Below are 20,690 nucleotides of genomic sequence, written 5' to 3' on the forward strand. Positions count from 1 at the left end.
ACAATCAGTGGAAACTTTTTTTGGTATTTCTATTTACTGTACTGAACTTTATATAAAAACTGTAATTTTAGCAGACTTCCATAAAACAATAGGAGAGGAATGGACATCTGTGACTGAGATAAGCTCACATTGATAACATGGTAGAATGAAATTGGATGGCTTCCAAGGCAAAGAGTTTCAACAGCAATAGCAGCCCTATAGAGCAGCCCAGTGTGTTTGTATCATTTGCCAGCAAGTGGAAAAATTCTCTGACTGCTTCCAAGCAGCTGACAAAGAACTGATCAGGGTTTTTATAGCAAAATCCAAGATAGAATTTGTATATGATAAAATTTGCTATACCTTGTCTTTGAAGACAGTATTCACATTTTCAGCTTTTGAAACTTAGTTCAGTTAGGCTTTAGGAACCAGAACTGCATGAGAAGTTCAGGGAGAGTGAAGTTTGAGGTACCTACAATTAGAAGCTTGGTTTAAAAAATTTCAGTGCTCCCCTCTTTAACTTAGTGCAGTAAGAAGAGTTCTTGCATGATTGAAATGTGTTAATTACAATCAGTCACTGGAGTGAGTATAAAGAAAGCTGATGGTTCTCTGGGTTGTCCACTGGCAGAGGCAGGGAGCTCTCCCCAGCTTTGAAGAGCTGAGTTCCCTTTAGCACAGACTTGGTGTGTTATTTTTCACCTAGCTGAAGTGCATGGAGCACACCACACACTAAAAACAAACAGGAAAGAGGAGATAGTGAAAAAATATTAAAGCATTTAGACATCTTTACAGAGAGGCACATACAGAAAAGTAATAAGGGCATGCAGAAAGATAACATGCTTTAAGAGAGAAAACACATCTTGAAAGGAGATGTTATTTGTGAACTAGGTTTTAGTACTTCTTAAATATTGCATTTCCAATTCTCAGTTTTGGTGATGGAGAAGACAGAACCACAATTTCTCACTGATGTGCTGAATGTAGGATGTTTACAGCTGCCACCTTCTCTTCCTCTTCATATAGGCTTTGGTGGTGGAGCAGCAAACCTCAGTGTCCACTTGTGTGATCCATACTTTCTGTCTGGGGTCATAGGAGCAAAAAGAAAAAACTAGAATTATCACAAGAATAATGAAATAACTAAAGCATTCTTGCATAAATAGTGCAAGTTAAAGAAGTATGTTAATAAGGAAAGGACTTCCCTAAAGCATTTCTTGTGTATTTGGAAGAGGAGTGAGAGAAGAAATTTGCACTGAGGAAATAATCCAAAAGTCATTGACTTCTCACATGGCTGTGGCTCTGGGTTTTTATTCTGCCGCCAGCAGCTGACGTGCAGGTCTGCTGTGCTGCTCTGTACCCTCTATAGGGTCAGTTTGGATTTCTAGCCCTTTGAGCAATGGAAAGGAAGAGTGCATCATTTAATGTCAAACCAGAATTTCCTTTCTGAAAGTATTTCTCTTGCCCCCTCTCACAGATGCTTTGACCAGGCAAATATAGGTCACTCTGTTGGCAGGTCTGCAGTTAACTTTTAAAAGGATAATTCTGTTGTTATTTCCTTAACCAGTAGCCATGTGTTGTGATACAGTTTCTGTGACCTGTTCTTGTCAGTTCTGGTTCCTAGAGGTGGAAAGATGTGTGATTGCCGGAGCTTCAGGTACAAGAAGATATTATTTTATCACGTTGTGAGGCTTTATATTTATTGGCATGAGTGTTTGCTTTTCTTAGTATCTGGAATGAAACCCAGCTCAAGTACTTAGCCACCCCTCCTTTCATTGTTTCTCTCATAGAACGAAAATGTGATGGATTTTACCCCAAGCCCACTGTGGTTATAAAAGCTTATTGTGGGTTGGTGTGTGTACAGAAGGAAGACAGAGAGAGAAGGACTGGATCCATTTCTAAGGATAAATTTTCCAGAAAGATCTAAGAGCAGCAGTGGTAATCAAAAGATTCATTTTGGTAGCAGTTGGGAGGTTTAAAGCCATGTAAGAAAGACATTTATTTTCCTTCCTAAAATAAAATTCTGGACAGGATCTAATAGTGATCTAATACTGATCAAATAGTGATCAAATGAGGTATTTCTTCACAAAATGAGTAGCTAGCTGGGATGGCTGAGGCCTCAGGTTGGCTTTTTGCTGTCACATCTCTTATCTGGGTATTAATCCTCAGGACATGCTCTAGGTCTCACTTTTTATTACCAAATTAGTATCAATTTTTATTATGCTGCTGCAAGCATGCTTTGAGTGGGATTACCAGAAATAATCCCCTAACACAATATTATAACTGCAAACGACGTGAGCTTTCTTATTCTTACTGCTGAACATTTCAACCCTTCCTGAGCTGGGCTCACTAGAGGAGGGGAAGTGAGAACACTGCTGCTGTTTAGTCAGGTACCACTGAATTTTTGCCTCATCAATGAGGGCCAGAAACAAGCAAACCTCCCATATCATTTGTAAGGCATCTCAGCAGAGTTATGAGGTTACTTGCATTGAATTTCTGCTGGTTTCATTATTCATTATAATGCATGGTTGCATTATTCAATCAAATCTTAAAGAAGAAGTTAAGAATTGTCTGGGATCAGAGGTGTTGTTGAAAAAGAGGATTGAAGTATTTGGGTTTGAATTTTGGAATCCTATCTTAGTGTTGAAAGTCACATAAAAGAGGTTATACAGCACTTGCTGAGAGATCAGTAAAAGCAAATATACTAAGTTATTCAGCTATGCTGAATTGGGGTATCAGTGGTGATCTCTGAGGATGGAAAATTTCATTTAAGATAGTCCACATCCCATTAATTAAACCTGTTCCCAAGAGACAGTTTAGTGACCTTATTCATTAATTCTACTGTCTCAGAAAAATCTAAATATCTTTTCCCCCTAATATGATATAGAAATATGATATAGAGTGTTTTGGGTGTAATGTGATACAATCCAGTTTTCTTTAGAAGAAACACTTTTTCAGCATTGTTGGTTGCTCTGTGAATTCCAGAAGTTGAATTTTTTAGGACAAATATACTCACAATAATTTTAATACTCTTATGTATGTGTGATATATGGGAAGCAATGCATATCCACAAATCATGGTGTGGTTACCAAAGTTACCGTGAATGTAAAAAAGGCAGTTAGTTCCCTTGCTTTGTTTAATGAAAATGCCAGAGTGAGGTGCAGTGACAGCCTGCCCTGATGAGTTGCCCTGCAGGAACAGTGCTGGAGTGTGGCAGAGGCTGGTGCTGTGAGGGAACAGTGCTGGAGTGTGGCAGAGGCTGGTGCTGTGAGGGAACAGTGCTGGAGTGTGGCAGAGGCTGGTGCTGTGCAGGAGCAGTGCTGGAGTGTGGCAGAGGCTGGTGCTGTGAGGGAACAGTGCTGGAGTGTGGCAGAGGCTGGTGCTGTGAGGGAACAGTGCTGGAGTGTGGCAGAGGTTGGTGCTGTGCAGGAACAGTGCTGGAGTGTGGCAGAGGTTGGTGCTGTGAGGGAACAGTGCTGGAGTGTGGCAGAGGCTGGTGCTGTGAGGGAACAGTGCTGGAGTGTGGCAGAGGTTGGTGCTGTGCAGGAACAGTGCTGGAGTGTGGCAGAGGTTGGTGCTGTGAGGGAACAGTGCTGGAGTGTGGCAGAGGCTGGTGCTGTGAGGGAACAGTGCTGGAGTGTGGCAGAGGCTGGTGCTGTGCAGGAACAGTGCTGGAGTGTGGCAGAGGCTGGTGCTGTGAGGGAACAGTGCTGGAGTGTGGCAGAGGTTGGTGCTGTGCAGGAACAGTGCTGGAGTGTGGCAGAGGTTGGTGCTGTGCAGGAACACTGTGCTGGAGTGTGGCAGAGGCTGGTGCTGTGCAGGAACAGTGCTGGAGTGTGGCAGAGGCTGGTGCTGTGCAGGAACAGTGCTGGAGTGTGGCAGAGGTTGGTGCTGTGCAGGAACAGTGCTGGAGTGTGGCAGAGGCTGGTGCTGTGCAGGAACAGTGCTGGAGTGTGGCAGAGGTTGGTGCTGTGCAGGAACAGTGCTGGAGTGTGGCAGAGGTTGGTGCTGTGCAGGAACAGTGCTGGAGTGTGGCAGAGGCTGGTGCTGTGCAGGAACAGTGCTGGAGTGTGGCAGAGGTTGGTGCTGTGCAGGAACAGTGCTGGAGTGTGGCAGAGGTTGGTGCTGTGCAGGAACACTGTGCTGGAGTGTGGCAGAGGTTGGTGCTCTGCAGGAACACTGTGCTGGAGTGTGGCAGAGGTTGGTGCTGTTGGCCTCACTTTGCAGTGTGTGATGGTCTCTCAGAAGGGCTCCCTGAGCTGCTGTGACCCAACATTTCACAGAGGTATCTGCTCACTGCTGTAAGGCCAGTTTCTAGTTCAGTGAGCAGACAGGCATGCATTTTGTAATATAAAACAGTCAAAGGGCTCCCTTCTTTCATTCATGTTTGAGTGATTTCCTCCAGATTGATTCAGAGCTGGTGAAAAGTGAGTATGTGGAATGCAGAGCAGCACAGGCTGTGGTGCAGTGGGAGAGGCAATGCAATGTGGATTTTGGTGGGAATCAATCTGACTGGTGGGAGCTCTCCTTGAGTAGATGGAAACCTGTTTCCAGATCCAGTATATCAGTCTTTTTTGTTAAAAATTATTCTTGTCAAAGAATCTGCTAAAATACTGTGAGGTGTAAACTCACTAACAGTTATGAATAGTATAAGACAGTTTATTTTGTGACTTAAGGGGGAAAAAAATTATGGTGGAATCTTTTTAAAGTACACCTTGTTAACTTTGTGCCTCATAATATATAAAGCATGAAAGAAAATTAAAAGCAGTAGGAGGGCTGGAAAGTAAATGATTGACTTGGACAATTGTAGGCCAGTCACAATTTTGAATTATGGAGGAAATGCCACAGATTAAAAATGCATGTCTGAAATTATTTTAAGAATATTATCTAGGAGTAATGAAAAAAAAGTACATTAAAAAATATATGCCCATAGCAATCCTATTAACAAAACTAATGGAATTAGGACCAGGTTTTTTCCAGTTTGAGATTTTGTGTCTCCAAAGACTTTTCCATCTCCCCCTTTTTTTTTTTTTCTTAATTACTTTTAAAATATTGAAGTAATATTTCAATAGCTTCATTGCTGATAGGAATAATAATAAATCACTTTCAGTTCTTCAGAAAAAAAATCAAGGCAACTCTGTACTAAGTACTTGAACTGAATAGATGGGTAGTATCCTTTAAAACCTGACAATTAATTATGGTAATGGAGTGCTGCAAAACAGATAATTTGCCATGACCTCAAGTATTAGGTTAAATATTGGGATACTTATCTACAGAAATAGATTTAATTTAAGTTAGAATGTACATAATTGTTTTAGTTATAGAGGATTTTGCCTACTAAAAAGCAGTACTGTTAAAACCATGATGAGTAGAGAGGCTTAAATTTAAGCCAAAGAGCTTTGATAGGGATCTAAGGGGACTCAGCTCTTTAGAACTAATTTTCTAGCTGAAGTCAAAGAACTGCAGTTTTGGAGCATTGTTTGGAATGGAAATGAGTAACAGCAATGCTAAAGCACAAATCAGTATAATTTAAAAGACTTTTGCAGTGGTAAATAATGTGAAATAATTTTGGGGAAATAAAGCTGTAAATCAAATTTCTAGCCTATCTTTTATATTTTCTTCCACTTTAATCTTGCACATAAACCCTCTGTTTCTGCTGATAGATCAGTGTTAAGTTCAGCTTGAGTAGGTGCTAGCTCTGTGTTGGTTGCTGTGCTGATAGGACACAACCACAGCCAGCAGCACTGCAGAGAACAGATTGTGGGCAGCTGCTGAGCTCCCAAGTGAGAACCAGCAAGAGCCTGCAGAATGCCTGGCCCTGGGCACCCAGGAGTGCAGCAGGACCAGGCTCACTGTGGACAGGGGTTTCCTTAGCATGAAACTTCAATGTTCATTCCAGGGCAGGACTCCTAGTAAAGAAAACCTTTCAAGATTTTGGAACAAAAAAGCTTTAAACTTGAGCAAACTCTACATAAAATTAAAAGAAAGGTCTAGGAGTTGTTTTTACTCTGTCTGAGGATCTTTGGTGAGATTCTGTTGTTTTTTATAAGTGTGGCTGTTGTGACTGGGAATACAGGGAAGAAAGCCATCTCCCTCTGCTTGTGGAATTATTTCTGCCAATAGACAAGAGAAAATCTTGGGGGGGAAAAAAAATCTGTAATTCCTATACAGTTTTTTGGGTTTTTTTTCCCCTCCTTATCCCTAGTGAAACTGGTGGCTGAAGGTTGTTACCTTTCCAAAACATTACATTATTTCTTCAGAAACTGTGAAAGGTTGTGAATTGAAAATGTGCAAAATCAGAAGTTTCTTTGGATTCATTCTGAGGAAACTTTCCAGCAGTTGTACAACAAGTCTTCCTTGTTGTCATACATGAGTGGTTTTGCTAATGTTCACCCTCGCAGTTTTTCATTTACAAGAGAAATACTTTGATACTAGGAGATAAGATAAATGAAATGCTGAAAAGCTCATGGAAAGACATTCTTTATTCTGCCTGACATCAGAAGAGAAGGAAAACGAGTTATGCTTCAGCTGGAAGTGAGCCAGGAAACCTCCATTTAGAGGCAATGGGAGAAATGTAAGGAGAGAGGAAGTGATGGAAAAAGGGGAAAAAATGAAAAAGGTATGAGAGAGGCTGTGTAAAGAGCACTTAAAGGAAGAGGTGGAGGCCCAGGAAATTAGTAATCTTACCTGTGTGTTTTAAAGACACTGTATATCCTTAGTTCAAAGAGGGTTTCTATTCAATATAAATAACCAGCCCACCAGCTCTGAAAGTGCTTCAGTCTTGAAGACCACTTGAGGTTCAAAGCATTGTTCTTAGCATCAAGTCTCTGAGGCAGTGATAGTGCATTGGTTTGCCAAGGCACACGTTTGCTTAGGGCTAAAATTAGAAAAAGCTGCGACAACCAAATTCCTTTTGGACACTGCAAATGTGCTAAGGGGGGGGGGCAGTTCCTACTATTCACAGCTGACATATTCTCAGCATGAGAGAAATTGTTAAAAGTTACAACAGTAAGAATGCTCCATCATCATCATCATCATCATCGTGTTTGCTACAACCCTTACATTAATAGCACAAAAGCTGATTTTCTTACGTGTCTGGGCAAATGTATTTCTTGAAATAAAGAATATATTTAGGTTGGCTTAAGTTTAAAGGGGCCCATCGTTTTTGTTATCGAAGTGCTAAAGAGATTGGAGCAATCAAAAAGGTGTATGTGTTTATAAGAATTATGCCTGAAGAAAGGAGATTGTCAGATCTGCATTGCACAGCTGTTATGCCTCTGCTTGAGATGAACACAGTAGATCAGAGATGTCTGCTGGCTGTGGTCTGACATGAATTACGTAATGCTTTTCTACAGAAATTCTTCTGTTAGGCAGTAATTTACCTTTAGATGGTAACTCCATTCTTGGTAGCATTTTTCCCCCTTTTTGTCCCAGCAGACTGCAAATACTGTTGAATGCTTGCTTTCCTCTTATTGTCTTTTACCCTTCTTCAGTTTAGGGAGCAACAGAGAAACGAGTGCTGTGTAATCTCACTCTGGTTTAGGTCTGGCTAAGTAGGCTCAAGGCTTAGGGGTTCCCTTTCTTTCTGCTCCTGCATAGTCATGGGAAGCTTTTCTTTCCCTCCCTTTAACACCAAAACCCATTATACTACTCTCTCTGCTCTAACTACCAAAAGCTTGCCTCAACAGTGACTGTCATGGTCCCAGAGCAGATTAACAGGGATAAACAGTTCAAGAGTGCTGGTGGCTTATCTGCCGGGGCAAATCAGCACTCTGTTCACACATCTTGAGCCAGGAAGATTGATTAAGAGCCCCACGTGGCCTTAAGGCTGGAATGGGAGGTAAATGACTGTCAGGGTTCCCAGCTAGCAAGAGTCCTGGGAGAATATAAGGATTGGGAAGAAAACAAACCCAAATAAAAACAAACCCAAAGAAAGATCCCTTTGATCTGGTGGCTGTCTGACATCTGTAACACTTCTGTTTCTAGAAAATAAGTATGTCAATTTATAATCTCTGGTTTTCACTGACATTCAAGTCTGCTTTACATCTGTATTAAAAGCATAAATGCATTTTATGTACAGAAAGAAAATTATTTTTCTTTCTGTAAAGGGGGTGTCTCCCCTTTCTGAGCTGCAAATGTCACCCAGAAGAGCTGTATTCACTCATTGCTCTGAACTGGAAGGAATGTTTTTTTGCCAGTTGACTCATCAGACTGCAGTGTTGGGCTCAAGGCCTTCTGAGATTCCCAATACATCAGGCTAGACTGCATCTTGTTCATATTTATTACAAGTCATGTAAATACCTAACTGCTCCTTTGCTCATGGATTCACTGTTTTCTCTCTCTTTCTGTGTTTTTAGAAGCAGAAACAGAAATCCTATTGGTCCAGGAAAGTATGGATATGGAAAAGTGCCATACATTTTACCCTTACAAACGGACACTGGCCAGCAGCCCCAGAAGCTGCGGAGGCAGCGCCAGTCGTCACGGAGCCACCTCTTCCAGCAGAGTCCCAGCCTCATGAACTCCTACAGCCAGGCAGCTGCTCCTTCACTGCAGCACGGGAATCTTTACCAGGAACCAGGTGGGCCTCAGGTGGGACACCAGGTCCTGGGGCCCTCAGTTTATCAATCATCCTCGTTCCCTGTGTCTCAGAGCCTGTTCCAGGGCAGTGACTCCAACCCTCAGGCCCTGCAGGGGCAGCCCCAGCCACAGAGGGCTGCAGCCATCGTGTGCATTGGAGCCTACAAGCAATATAAACTCTGCAACACAAATGTGAGTCTGCTTTTCCTGTGTTTCATGTGTTCATTGGTTTTCCCCAGTGTGTAAAATGTTCACCTAATCATCAAGTCAAGTGGAATTTTTTTAAAATTAATTTAATGATTGTTTTTGTGAACTTATTTTAGAGTGTCTTGGGGAATACGGAAAGTAGATCCATAGTATCACAGTTCCCTAATACTGTACCTTCAAGGGCTTTAAGCAGTCACTTCATTTACCAATATGTACAGTTCTAACTTGATGAAACCTGTAAATGTGTAGGAATTTGAGATAAGGATAGTAATTGAGAGAGGTAGTGGGACAAACATGGGCTGAACAATGTCAGAGAATGCAATAATGGTGGAAAATTTTAGTTGTATTTGTGGTGAAGGACAAGGGAATGAATTTAGTGTAAATTTTCCACTTTCATTTGGTGTTGTGATGTTATTTTGATTTTTGTGTGATGAATGTGAATTTTAATGATAATTGTTAAATGTGTGGTTCACAGTGGCAAAGAGTGGAGTGTATTGGGTTTGTGTGGCCAGGTTTTGGTAGAGGGAGGGGCGGGGGAGCTGCAGGTGTGGCTTCCATGAGAAGCTGCCAGAAGCTTCCCCCATGTCCAGCAGGGAAGCCAATGGCAGCTGGCTCCAGGATGGACCCACTGCTGGCCAAAGTCAAGCCCATCAGAGATGGCAGTGCCATCCCTCTGGTGCCACACTTCAGCAGGAAAAGGAGCTGCTGTGCAGGTGTGATGTAGCCAGAGGAGAGCAGAGTGAGAAGGTGTGAGAGGAACACCCTGCAGAGGCCAAGGTCAGTGGAGAAGGAGGGGCAGGAGGTGCTCCAGGCCTGGAGCTGAGATCCCCCTGCAGCCTGTGGGGAGCCCCCGGTGCAGCCGCCCTGCAGCCAATGGAAGGCACTGGGGCAGGTGGATGCCCTGAGGAGGTTGTCACCCCATGGAAGGCCCATGCTGGAGCAGGCTCCTGCCAGGGACCTGCAGAGCCTTGGAGAGAGAGCAGCCCACACTGGAGCAGGTCTGATGGCAGGACTTGTGACCCTGTGGGGACCACACTGGAGCAGTTAATGAAGAACTGTAGCCCTTGGGAAACACATTGGAGAAGGTTGTGGAGAACTCTGTCTCATGGGAGGGACCCCATGCTGCAGCAAGGGAAGGACTCTTATCCCTGAGCAGCAGCAGAAACAACCTGTGATGAACTGACCATATCCCCCATTTTGTCTCCCTGAGCCACTGAGGGAAAGAGGTAGAGCTGGGAAGAAGGGAGGGCTAGGGGGAAGGTGTTTTTAAGATCTGTTTTACTTTGCATTGTCATGCTCTGATATTGGTCAGTAATAAATTCAGTCAATTTCCCCAAGTCAGGTTTGTTCTGCCCGAGACAGTAATGGGTGACTGCTCTCTCCTGATCCTTATCTCAACCCATTAACCCTTCGTTATATTTTCTATTCCCTGTTCACTTGTGGAGGGGAGTGATAGAGTGGCTTTAATGGGTACCCGTCACCCAGCCAGGCTGAAACCACCACAGTCACTGACAAGCTTAATGTTTTTCCATGAAAGAAATGGAAAAATGGAGTTTGGATAGGCCATGTTATGAAGGCTGTCTACTTCTCAGTCCCATAAGATGAGGTTATCCCTTTGTGAGTGCTAGTCATGTTCTAAACAGCATTTAGAGACAGCCCCCAGTAGCCTGGATCATTCCAGTGTCTTTCCATGGTGCTCTCTGCATTCTGTAACAGATGCTACTTTTACCAGCATTCAGTTCTATGTGCTTTGATTTTAACTTCCTAATTTATTGGAGTGAAAATCTGTTCTGTGTTAATTTTTAAATAAAACGTAATCTGCTATTATTTGGTTCAAAAATGTTTGGCTGGGTGTACCATGCTCCGGGCAGTCTCCCATTGTATGTGGGAGGCAAGTGAGGCTTTTGTTCTTTGTCCCCACTAGTGGCTTTCATCCTGCTAAAATTTCCAGTTTCTGCCTGTGCCCTTTTAGTATTTCCCAAAGTATGTCTTCCTAATATGTTTTTCTTATTTGTCCTGCTAATCTAACTTAGTGTTACAAACATTAAGAAACCTGTTTTAGGATATTAGAATGTCCAGGAGAAGTTTGAATAAGTTGATATGACAGGCCATATTTTTTGGATGGGTGAACATCTGATTCTTTTGCCTCCTAGAAGTCCTATTTGGTTTAGTGGAACCTACATAGTGGAAATGTAACAATGGAACACAGGACAACAAAAACTCAACCTAAACGAATCAGATGAGTTCCTTTTTGCTTCGTAGTTATTACTCTCACTTTATTTATGAATAAAATCCATTGATTGAGACTAGAGCAGTTGATTGAAAAGAACTAATGTCAAGAAACCTTTAGTGCATTTGTCTGGAATGGAAAACATGAAGGGCTAATTTGAGCCTCTGAGAATAGGCTCTGGGACAAATTGCTCTTTTGAAAAACACTTTCTGTTTTTTGAAGGAAATGGGAAATGACCTTAGTGCATGGGCATTAATTTGGAAAGTTTTCTGAGCTAAATTTGCTCACTGTGTCCAAGCGATACACAAATGTCCCAGTCTTTACTTCATCCCTCACACATCAGGGCACAAAGTTGGACAGTATTCTGCCTGACTCAATGTGACAAAATTGTTTCCAGGAAAAGAGGACTTTTCAGAGGGCAAGGGGTAAGAGATGAGGAAGTCAGAAATGAGGTAGAAGAAAGAAGCAATCCGAGATTGCCAGGATATGGAGAAGGAGGGTTTGTAGAGGACGTTTGTTGAGAATGACACATGGGCTGGAGAGCAAAGGGCAGTGAGCCTGTGAATTGGACATGGAGGTCGGTGTGCTGAGTGGTTTGGTCATTGGCAGATTTCTTTTGATGGACGGGAACAAGAGTAAAAATATTTTCATGTCAGTTTTAGAATCTGTTGTTTAAACAGAAGAATTCAACAGATGAAAAGAAAACATAGACGGGCACACTGCTGCAGTCTCTTTGCCATTGTTGCTTGTATAAATGCAGTTATAAAGAAATCTGTAGTACAGGAGACTTAATGGCAAAGAGAAATTGTAGCTGAAGTAGCTGCAACTAGGCTTAGAGCTCTACACAGTGATATTCTTTATTTAGTAATGTTTTTGTTACTCTTGGAGAGGCTGTAATTGCTATTCAGGGTTATTTTTCTCCTTAAAATGTGGTAATTAATGTAATTATAAAAAAGAAGTTGCTAAGAACAGTTTTAGTATAGGGCCAGGATGAGAGCAAAACAAGGCTGATAGTGTTTCACTTTGTTTGCTTGTTCTTCCTGATTAAATGCTTCTGCACGCGGGCTTTAATTTAATTTATCAGCAGCGACATGTACCAATGGTCTTGCCAGCAAGCAGAGAACAATATCTTTTTATTTCTTTTTTTTTTTTCTTCACTTCTTCCTGGAGCATACCAAAACTGAAAATCTCATTTATTGGAAGTATTCTTTTAACCCTTATCCCTGGTGTTTGGCCACTCCCTCTACAGTTTCTCCTAAGGGCAACTAATTAATAACAAATTAAGTTAATCTGCCTTGGTCCATTAGGTCACTTCCTCATTATTGTACATTTATTGTTTTTTCATTGATAGCTGAACTCATTTCACATGACTGACAGATTGATTCATAAAAGGTAAACTTGTGAGGTTTGGTTAGGGAGAGCCTCGGAAGTGCTTGTATTTGTTCAAGTGTTCCTGCAGGTCGTTAAACCTCTTTTCTTATTACAGAAGTGGCTTCCCCTGCTCAGCACCTTGCATACAAGCTCACCTCAGAACACACAGCTGCCTGTCAGCCTCTTTGGCAGGAAACAGGCAGCAAACATCTCTCCTTTCTGCACAAACAGCTCTGGCTGATCTAACTGAAACCATAACCTACCTGCAATTCTTCCAATGCACTCTCTATTCCTTCAGAAATAGGGGATTGGAGAGTAAATCTCCCTTATTTCCCCCTGCATTAAAGGAGAAAGAATTATATGCGTGTGTGGTTGAAGTAGAATTTGAATTCAGCCTTCTTTGCGTGGTTTGTCACCAGAACAAAGGGACCAACTCAAATGGAACATTTGTTTACTGAGCACTTTCTGTAATTAATTGTCTCGAGCATTGCCAAGTCACTGGCTCTTCATGAGTGCCTGAATGTGTGAGAATATATTTGTGAACCAACTCCAGGCTGCAGGTCACTTGGGCAGTGGACACAAGGAAGCTTTCAGGCTTCTGGATACTCCAGAACTTTTAAGGCAGTTTCAGCATGAAGAGTGATGCTAAATGGATGTAAAATCTGAATTTAGCTATGGCTTGAGGTGTGAAATTTTTGACCAAATTCATATAGGACTTTGGAAAAGTCAAGGTAAAATGTATGAAAGAGTAACTCCTGAGGGCTCAGTGAAATATTTATGGATGAAATTTTGCTGAGCTTGTCCAGTTCCATTCCCAGCTGCTACTTTGCCCACTGGTTCATGTGGATGACTGTCATGTTTCCAGTTACACTGTGTTGTTTTTCTCAGTATTTTATGTGACTGGTGTTGAGCAAGAAGTCAGTTGTGTTGTGAAGTACCTAGATAGGATCAGAAGACAACGACTGTTTTTATTTTCTTGGCCTTCCTCTGCAGCCATGCCTGCTATTAATGTGGTAGCACAGCTGTGGAAAATCTGGCTTTTGGTTCTGAATAAGAGTCCTCTGCCTGGATCTGTGTTCCTGTGTGCAGAGCTTTTGACAACAGCACCTGAGCAGGGAATGGGAAATATCTGAAAAGAGTTTTGGAAATGGAAAGAAGTTTTACAGTTGAAGAGATGAGGTGAGATAAAAAACTCAGGATCAATCCTCAGCTCTATCGTGATGGGACAAATTAAAATACTTGATTTTCCAAAGAGTCTTATTGATGATACTGATGCTGAGTTACAACTGTGCCATTGAAAGGCTTTTTTTGGACGCAGAACCCTAATTAAATAGAGTTACAATGTTCTGCAGGAATGTGTTGAGTCCATTAAATAGTGATGTGCTTTTCTGTCACCTAAGCACATAGGTAGGCATTGGCAGGGTCCCCTGGCACCTGGGGTCTTGGGCCATCCACGAGCTCACTGGTATTCTGCCCAAGCAGTTTTGAAAATTTTCCACTCTATAAAAACTGAAACATTTCCAGTGTTTTAAGTTTTAGTTAAGATAGAAATGGAAATGTTTAATTTTGTATGGAACAGAAAATTTAATTCCCAGACAAGTCTTTCCAGAATCGATATGGGGTGCTACAAGTGTGCACTCTTTAATGTAATTGGGGTGCTCACACATTGAGGTGAAGACTAACAAAAGCTTATGTATTTTTAAGGTGAATTTTGTGGTTTTTTAGACTGAAAAGCCTCTTCTTATTCCTAAGGAGTTACTGTAGGGTTTATTTATTCTCATTTTGAGATTTGTATAGAGTAGGTGTTTGACATAAGTGGCAAAGTGGGGTTAAGATGACATACCTTTTCCTGAGGAAATTTAAACTTGACTTTATGTGAGGAATTTTCCATGCAAACACTGTGTGATTGTGTGTAGGTTTGGTAGTCTGACATTCTGTGGGTGTATAGGAAACTTATTGAAAGCTTGCATTACTTTGGGCTGTACTGTCTTCCTTTTTGAATGTTTTGCTATTTGCAGCAGAGGTGTGTAAATATTAATTCAGAATAACTTGTCACCAGTACAGGCTGAGCTTACCAGAGTCTGGCACAGAGAAATTGCCCTTAAAGGGTCTTGTGTAGTTTGATCAGTTGTCATTTGTGTACAGAGGAGTCCCAGAGACATCTTTGATGAGGCTCTTGGACCACAATTGTTTCCTCTCTATCTCCACACTGTGGTTACATGACATCCCCTTCAACATCCAAGACCCCTGTATTAGAAAGTATTTTGCTTAATGACATTCTTATTAGAACTTAAATAATTATGGGGAACTGTCTGCCATAAATCATCAGGAAAAGTATGTTGGCGTAACTTTAAAAGTTCTCTCCAAGAGTTTTATTATGCAAGTATGCTCTGTACTTGTGGCAGTGACACAGAGTTTGCTGTTTTACACACATTTATTATTACTGGATTAATTACTTACTAATGTAGTAAAGGGTTCCTAATAAGTCCAAAATCACACAATTCTGAAAACCTCAATGTCATCTAGAGGCTTGTTGGTTTTAATTAAAATTGAGTCTCCTAGTTTGATCAATAAATCTTAAAACTAACTCAACATCTAGGAGTCTCTGTTGTGACAAGAACTTGAACGCTCTGGGAGCTGAATTTTCCAGGGACTCTGTCAGTTTCCCAATATATATTTTCTTGATTTTTAATGTACAAGAGTACTTCAGAAGGTATGGTTAACTGCAGTACTTCAGTACATTATGGTACTGTAGGAAGTATTGAGCTGCCTTTTTCTTCTGTGAGGTTGGAGTTCTGAGCCTGTTGCATGGGTTGCATGATGTAGCTGGAGAAGTCTGCCTCAAGTGGAGTGAATTTGTGTCTGTGAATAGCTGAAGATTCAGACCCTCATTTTTGTGTAATAACAGTGTGACATAAAAATGTTAGTAATTCATCTAAATGCCTCAAAATCAGTTGCCTAAAGCTTTTCTTTCCTAACTTCTTGGTGACCTTTGAATGGGAGGTTTCATGGAGCAGTTGGAATTGTCTGACAAGTCACCTTGCTAATTCTTGGAGTAAATGAACACATGTGTCTTGGAGAAGAGGAAAGAGGAAAAAGATCCACAGTTATTCCATCACTTCATCAGTTATGAATAGCAGCATTAGCACTTAAAATCCTGTGAAGTGATTTGGAAACTTCATTGGGATTCTTGTTGAGACGGAGCAGGGGATTTTGTTCTGCAGTAGAACAGGACTCAGGGTGATTCAGGTTGCTTGGTTATCATTCAGATGTAACTTCTGTGCCAAGTTTTAAAGAGGAAACTCATCAGTGAAAACTGGGCCTTCAGAGTTGCAAGCAGATGGTTCCATTCCTGATACATTTGTAGTTTTGTTTAATAGTGTATTGTAAATTTGAGTAGTGTCATTTATCAATATGTGTTTATCAAGTGTTGTGGGAGAGATTTGAAGGCATTCCAGCTTGTCTTTGTTTCTTCTTGTCAATTCATATTGACAAAAGTGTTTGTCTGAAACTCCGGTGTGGAATTTTTCAACACTCACATAATTTGAACAAGAAATGTGTTTTTTATTCACATGTTAGTTTAATTGTATCCAGGTTTTCAAAGCAGAGGAGGCTGCAGATGTCATGGTTAATTTACAAATAGCTTTTTAATGCTGCTTTTATGAATATTTGTTAACTATTCCCATTAATTACAGGTATAAAAACCACCATCTGTCAGATGTCAGTGTCTGCTTTGCTACATGAAAGGAGTAACTTTTTCCTGGTATTTTTAGGAGATTAGTGCAGTTATTGCTGATATCACTGCATAAGTTTAAGACATTTTCAAGCCACATAGCAGGAAAAGAACATACCTTACATGAATTCAGGGACTTACAGTGAAACGACCATCAGTACAATCCCAGTCCTCTCTTGTACTGACCAAGGTGAGTAGAGGAAGAAGGAAGTGCAGGAGAAGCTGCCAGAGTTAAGCTATGGATACTGAAAAAGTTGTCTGCTAGCAGAGCTGTTGAGTTTTTAGTTTTGTGGATTTTGGGGGAAGGGAGGGGTTTGTTGTTGTTTTTTAAAAAATTTAAAATTTTTAAGCAGAGCTTCGAAACAGCAAATTGTGTAAAAAGTTAGGAAACATAAATGTCAAATGATGTCTAGCAAGCATGTGTTCCTTTGCCTAACCACAGACTAGGGATGGAATTCCAAACCCTCTCCCCCAGAAGTGGTGTAAAAGAAACTGGCACTGCAAGCCCTGCTGTGCCTGGAGCAGGTAAACAAACCTTTTGCATACAATCCATTAAGAGCTAACTGCCTACAGAACAATGCAAACCCCAGAAATAATTGAAATCGTGGTGAGATTAAAAAATACCAACAAAACCCAAACCAGTCTGGTGTGCTCTGTCTCATCTTTTCTTGCACTCCATCAGTTGTGCTGTCCAGAAGTAGCACCTCTGTGGGCAGCATATTGCACATGTAGAGACACACAAGAGTAATTAGTGAAACAGAACTTCTGTCTAGTGATAAGTTGGTAAGGCTGTTTATCTTCGAACTCTTGACTTACATTTGTGGAAAGAACAGTCCTGTGTTGTTTATATTTGTCAAGCAGTGTTAGAGAGGCACTGGCTGATCTGCAGGGGGAACATCCTCTGCCTCATTCTGCAAACCAGCTTTGGCTTTTGGCTGCAGCATTCAGTGAGGTGCCAGCCAACCTACATACTGCTTTTCCTGAATTTCTGTTTACATTTTCATTTGTTAAAGACAACAAGGAATACCATGGTCTTGATGGCTTTTTTGAGACTTCAGTTTGGGTCACTTTCTGAGGACAGGTTTTTTGGATGATGTGAGGTTTTAGTTTGAACAGCAAAATGCCATTAGAAGGACAAAGTCAAACCTGCAGAGGTTTAGAGCTTCCAAACTGGAGTTTTGTGGGCAATCCTCTGGTACCTCTCATGTTAAGAAAACTGTTTAATTATCTGATAATACATTATTTTACTCCAGGGTCCCTGCATAGATCAAGTGCTTAGTTATGAGTGATACACTACTCAGTGTTATTCTCTTTTTATTCAGCCTTTGGCTCCCTGCCTTAAAAATGCTCCTTTGCAGAAGGTGAGAAAAAAAGGCTTCTCTAAGGACTAGTTGTTGATGTTGTAACTGCAGTGTTTGCTTTAAAATTCCCAAAGCTGCTGTGTGATAGCAAGACCTAATCTGTTGTAAGAAATGGAGCTGGCAAATGGAAGAATGAGGTTTAAGAGAAGTGTTCCATAATTAGTGCTGCTTGTCAGGTAGTTTGAATTGAATTTTCCCCATATTCAGTGTCCTATTTATCACTTGACAATAGTCAAAGCAAAATTTGCTTTGCCAAAACTGTAATTATGATTTGGCACCTCATCTGCAAATCAGGTCCAGAGGTTTTGAGTCAGACCCCCAAACAAGAAGGTACATAGTTCACAAAAGGAAAGGATTGGATTAAGTAATTGCACCATAGGTGACATTTTTTTCCTCAAAATTGGTAGAGTAGCTATTCCAGAAACTGCAGACTGGCCACGTTCCTCATTCTGTATGTCCATTTATACCTCCTAGGTTTTACAGTGAATGAGACAGAGATGATGTAGGTAACCCTTCTAGCTAAACATTCCCCAGAGTGAGTCCACTCTGCACGCTGAATGAGTCAGAGAGCACAGGGGGAACGTGGTGTGCAATCATGGAATTGGGAGTGGACCTCACAGGCAGAAGGAGCCAAGTGATAATCATAATTGCACGGACAGTCTCTTGTAATTTGAGATTAAACATCCTTTTAAGACCCTGTGGCTTACGTTGTAGTGTTTGAACAAACCAAAAAAGGCTTCAAAAGCAGAATGCCATCGTGTGCTATGTCAGTATTCACAGAGTGTCAGATCATTGCAGCTGAGCCACTGGCAGAGGGAGTTTGCCCCTGCGAGCTCCACAGGGCAGTGAAAAGGCTTTGCTGTGCTGTGCTCAGGTCTTTCTCATCACAGGCGTTTGTGCCCTTTCTCCACAGGCAGCCTGTCTCTGCTTCTTCCTCTGGCTGGAGCTGTCCCACTGTATTTTCTACTCAGTCACACTTCTCACTTTCTTACTGCCTTGTCTCATATTTTTCATCTTTTCTCCCCATCTCTTCTGTCTCCAGTCTCTCCTTTTTTTACTTAGTTTGCTGCTTCTTTCCAGTTTCATCCAGTTTCACTTTTTTCTTCTCAGTCCCTTCTTCAGCTGGTTTGCTCATCCAGCCTCGTCTCTTGAATGCCAGTCCCAAGATTTATCTGTTTTTCCAAAGCATTCCATGCATTTTAGGTACTGGCTCAAGTGGTTATTAAAAGCAGAGGAGAGATGCCTTAATTTTCAGTCCTTGCCCTATTACAGACCTCAGGAGCACTTTCCAATAACTCCTGGAAAGCTTCTCAGCCTCTTTGAGCCTCAGGTGTGGAACACACTTTTAAACAGATTGTTCTTCCAGGTTAGATGCAGAACTTTAACAAGTTTTGATTGAAAGTGTACAAAGTACGTTATCAGCATTACTTTCAAAATTCTTGTGGCCTGACTATAGTTGAGTAGATTTCTATAGAAGAACCAGAGGGTGCATTTTTGAAAAAAGCCCTTCACTTTCCTGGCTGACATAATTTCACTCATTAAAATAGAATAGGCATTTATATTTGGAAAAAAAAAATCAGAATATTGGCGGCATGGGAAAAAAATAAAACACTTTTCCCTTTTGTTTTCCTTTGGACTCATTCTGGGGTGTAATGCTTCATTCAAAAAACCAAAAAGAGACAAAAGCAGATAACAGGAGTGGAAAGTTTTAGTCTGAGAGGTTAAAGTTGGACAAACTCATCAGTAAATGGGCAGTGCTACCAGCTGCAGCTATATTAAACCATTCTAAAATAAGACAAATGTGTCTGCCAGTTGCTTTGAGGTGCCTTTTTTTCTTTTTCTTTGAAGTATATGACCTAGGAGGAAAGAATATACCACAGAAACAGTTTAAGTGTGTGTTGTATCAAAACCTCATTTTTGATGGAAACAAGAACTGTAAAATCTGAACAATGCTGCAGTTTCTGTTACACTGGTTCCTGCAAACTCAGAGTTGTTTTTAAGTTGCATTTACATTGCTCTAAAGATGTTCACTTTTTGTGGAAAGCAAATTGTTCCACATCGTAGATTTTTTTTTTTTTTTTTTTAAACAAAACCGAACAAAATAAATTGTCCCAACAGACTTATTTCAAATTCCCCGGGTTGCAGTAACAGCTGTACATTTGCCTGTATGTTTCTCTCCCATGTAACACCACATTGACATTTCTGTTGCCTGGTTGTTACTTAGACGAGAGCTCCTTCTCTGAAAATATTGTGATTACTGCTGCAATATGAATTTTTATTTAAAAAGTAGATTAAAAAGTAGATTATCAATGTAATGCCAATCAGAAACTTCCTTCAACTTTTAGCCCTCCTGCTGGAACCATTCAGGTAGTGCCTCCTCCCACACAAAGACCAGTCATTTCAATGGAATGCATGCAATTGAATTTCCATTGAAGTTGATTGGGTTGTCATAGAGAAAACTGCTGGGGGATTACTCCTGCCCACTGCAGAAGCTGGTAGAATGAGAGTCACATAAAAACAGAAAGAACAGGCAGCTCCAAGAACAATACTTTAAAAAAATGTAATAATATACTGCTGGAAACCCTAGAGTAGATGTTTTATCACAGTGGCATAATTTTCTACAAACTATGAGGACTAGATACATCAACTTTGCTTAGTCTGTGGACTTTGCTGAAGATGGATCAAGCATGAGTTTGTCTCAGGGTCTTTCATAGCTGATATTGGTGGTGCCTTTAAGAGAGGGTTTTGGATGGCTGATATTTCTAGTATAAAGAACACTACTGCTAGTATATTAAAACAACTGTTCTTAGTACATAACCACCCATTTTCTGAGAAGGACTAATAAAACATTCCCTTTTGCAGGTGTATTTGAATAATGTAGACAGATGAGACAGTGCAAGGTGATGAAGCCAAAAGCATCCATGTTAAGGCATTTTTCAGACTTTGGACCAGATTGTGTGAAATGGCAGTAGCTTTCCATTGATTTCTGTCAAATGAGGCAATAGCATGCAGGATAGGCACCTTGAGCCCTGTGTAGTGTTTCTATAAACAGGTATTTGATTGGAGGCCTTTGTGTATCTGTGGGATTTTTTAATGCAGCATATTTATATAGAAAAGTGATAGCACTGCTGAGACTGGAGCAGCAGCTGTACAAAGCAGTTGTGATTTCTGCTGCAAATGGTGGCAAGCTTTTGATGCTTGTTTGGGAGCATAGAAAGATTATTCTGTGTAAACTCCAATCTCG

The 20,690-nt window shown here is 41.0% G+C and overlaps 1 protein-coding gene across 1 annotated transcript in view; it reads left to right on the forward strand.

Moving 5' to 3' along the window:
- Nucleotides 1-20,690, forward strand: part of THSD4 (thrombospondin type 1 domain containing 4) — a 236,975-nt gene that overhangs the window by 40,023 nt on the left and 176,262 nt on the right. The window contains exon 5 of the mRNA XM_083871241.1: nucleotides 8,325-8,736. Coding sequence (XP_083727367.1) covers nucleotides 8,325-8,736 — 412 coding nt within the window. The remainder of the gene's footprint in view (nucleotides 1-8,324; nucleotides 8,737-20,690) is intronic.

This window comes from Zosterops lateralis, assembly GCF_965231275.1.
Source record: "Zosterops lateralis genome assembly, chromosome: 13".
In the NCBI taxonomy this organism is placed as follows: Eukaryota; Metazoa; Chordata; class Aves; order Passeriformes; family Zosteropidae; genus Zosterops; species Zosterops lateralis.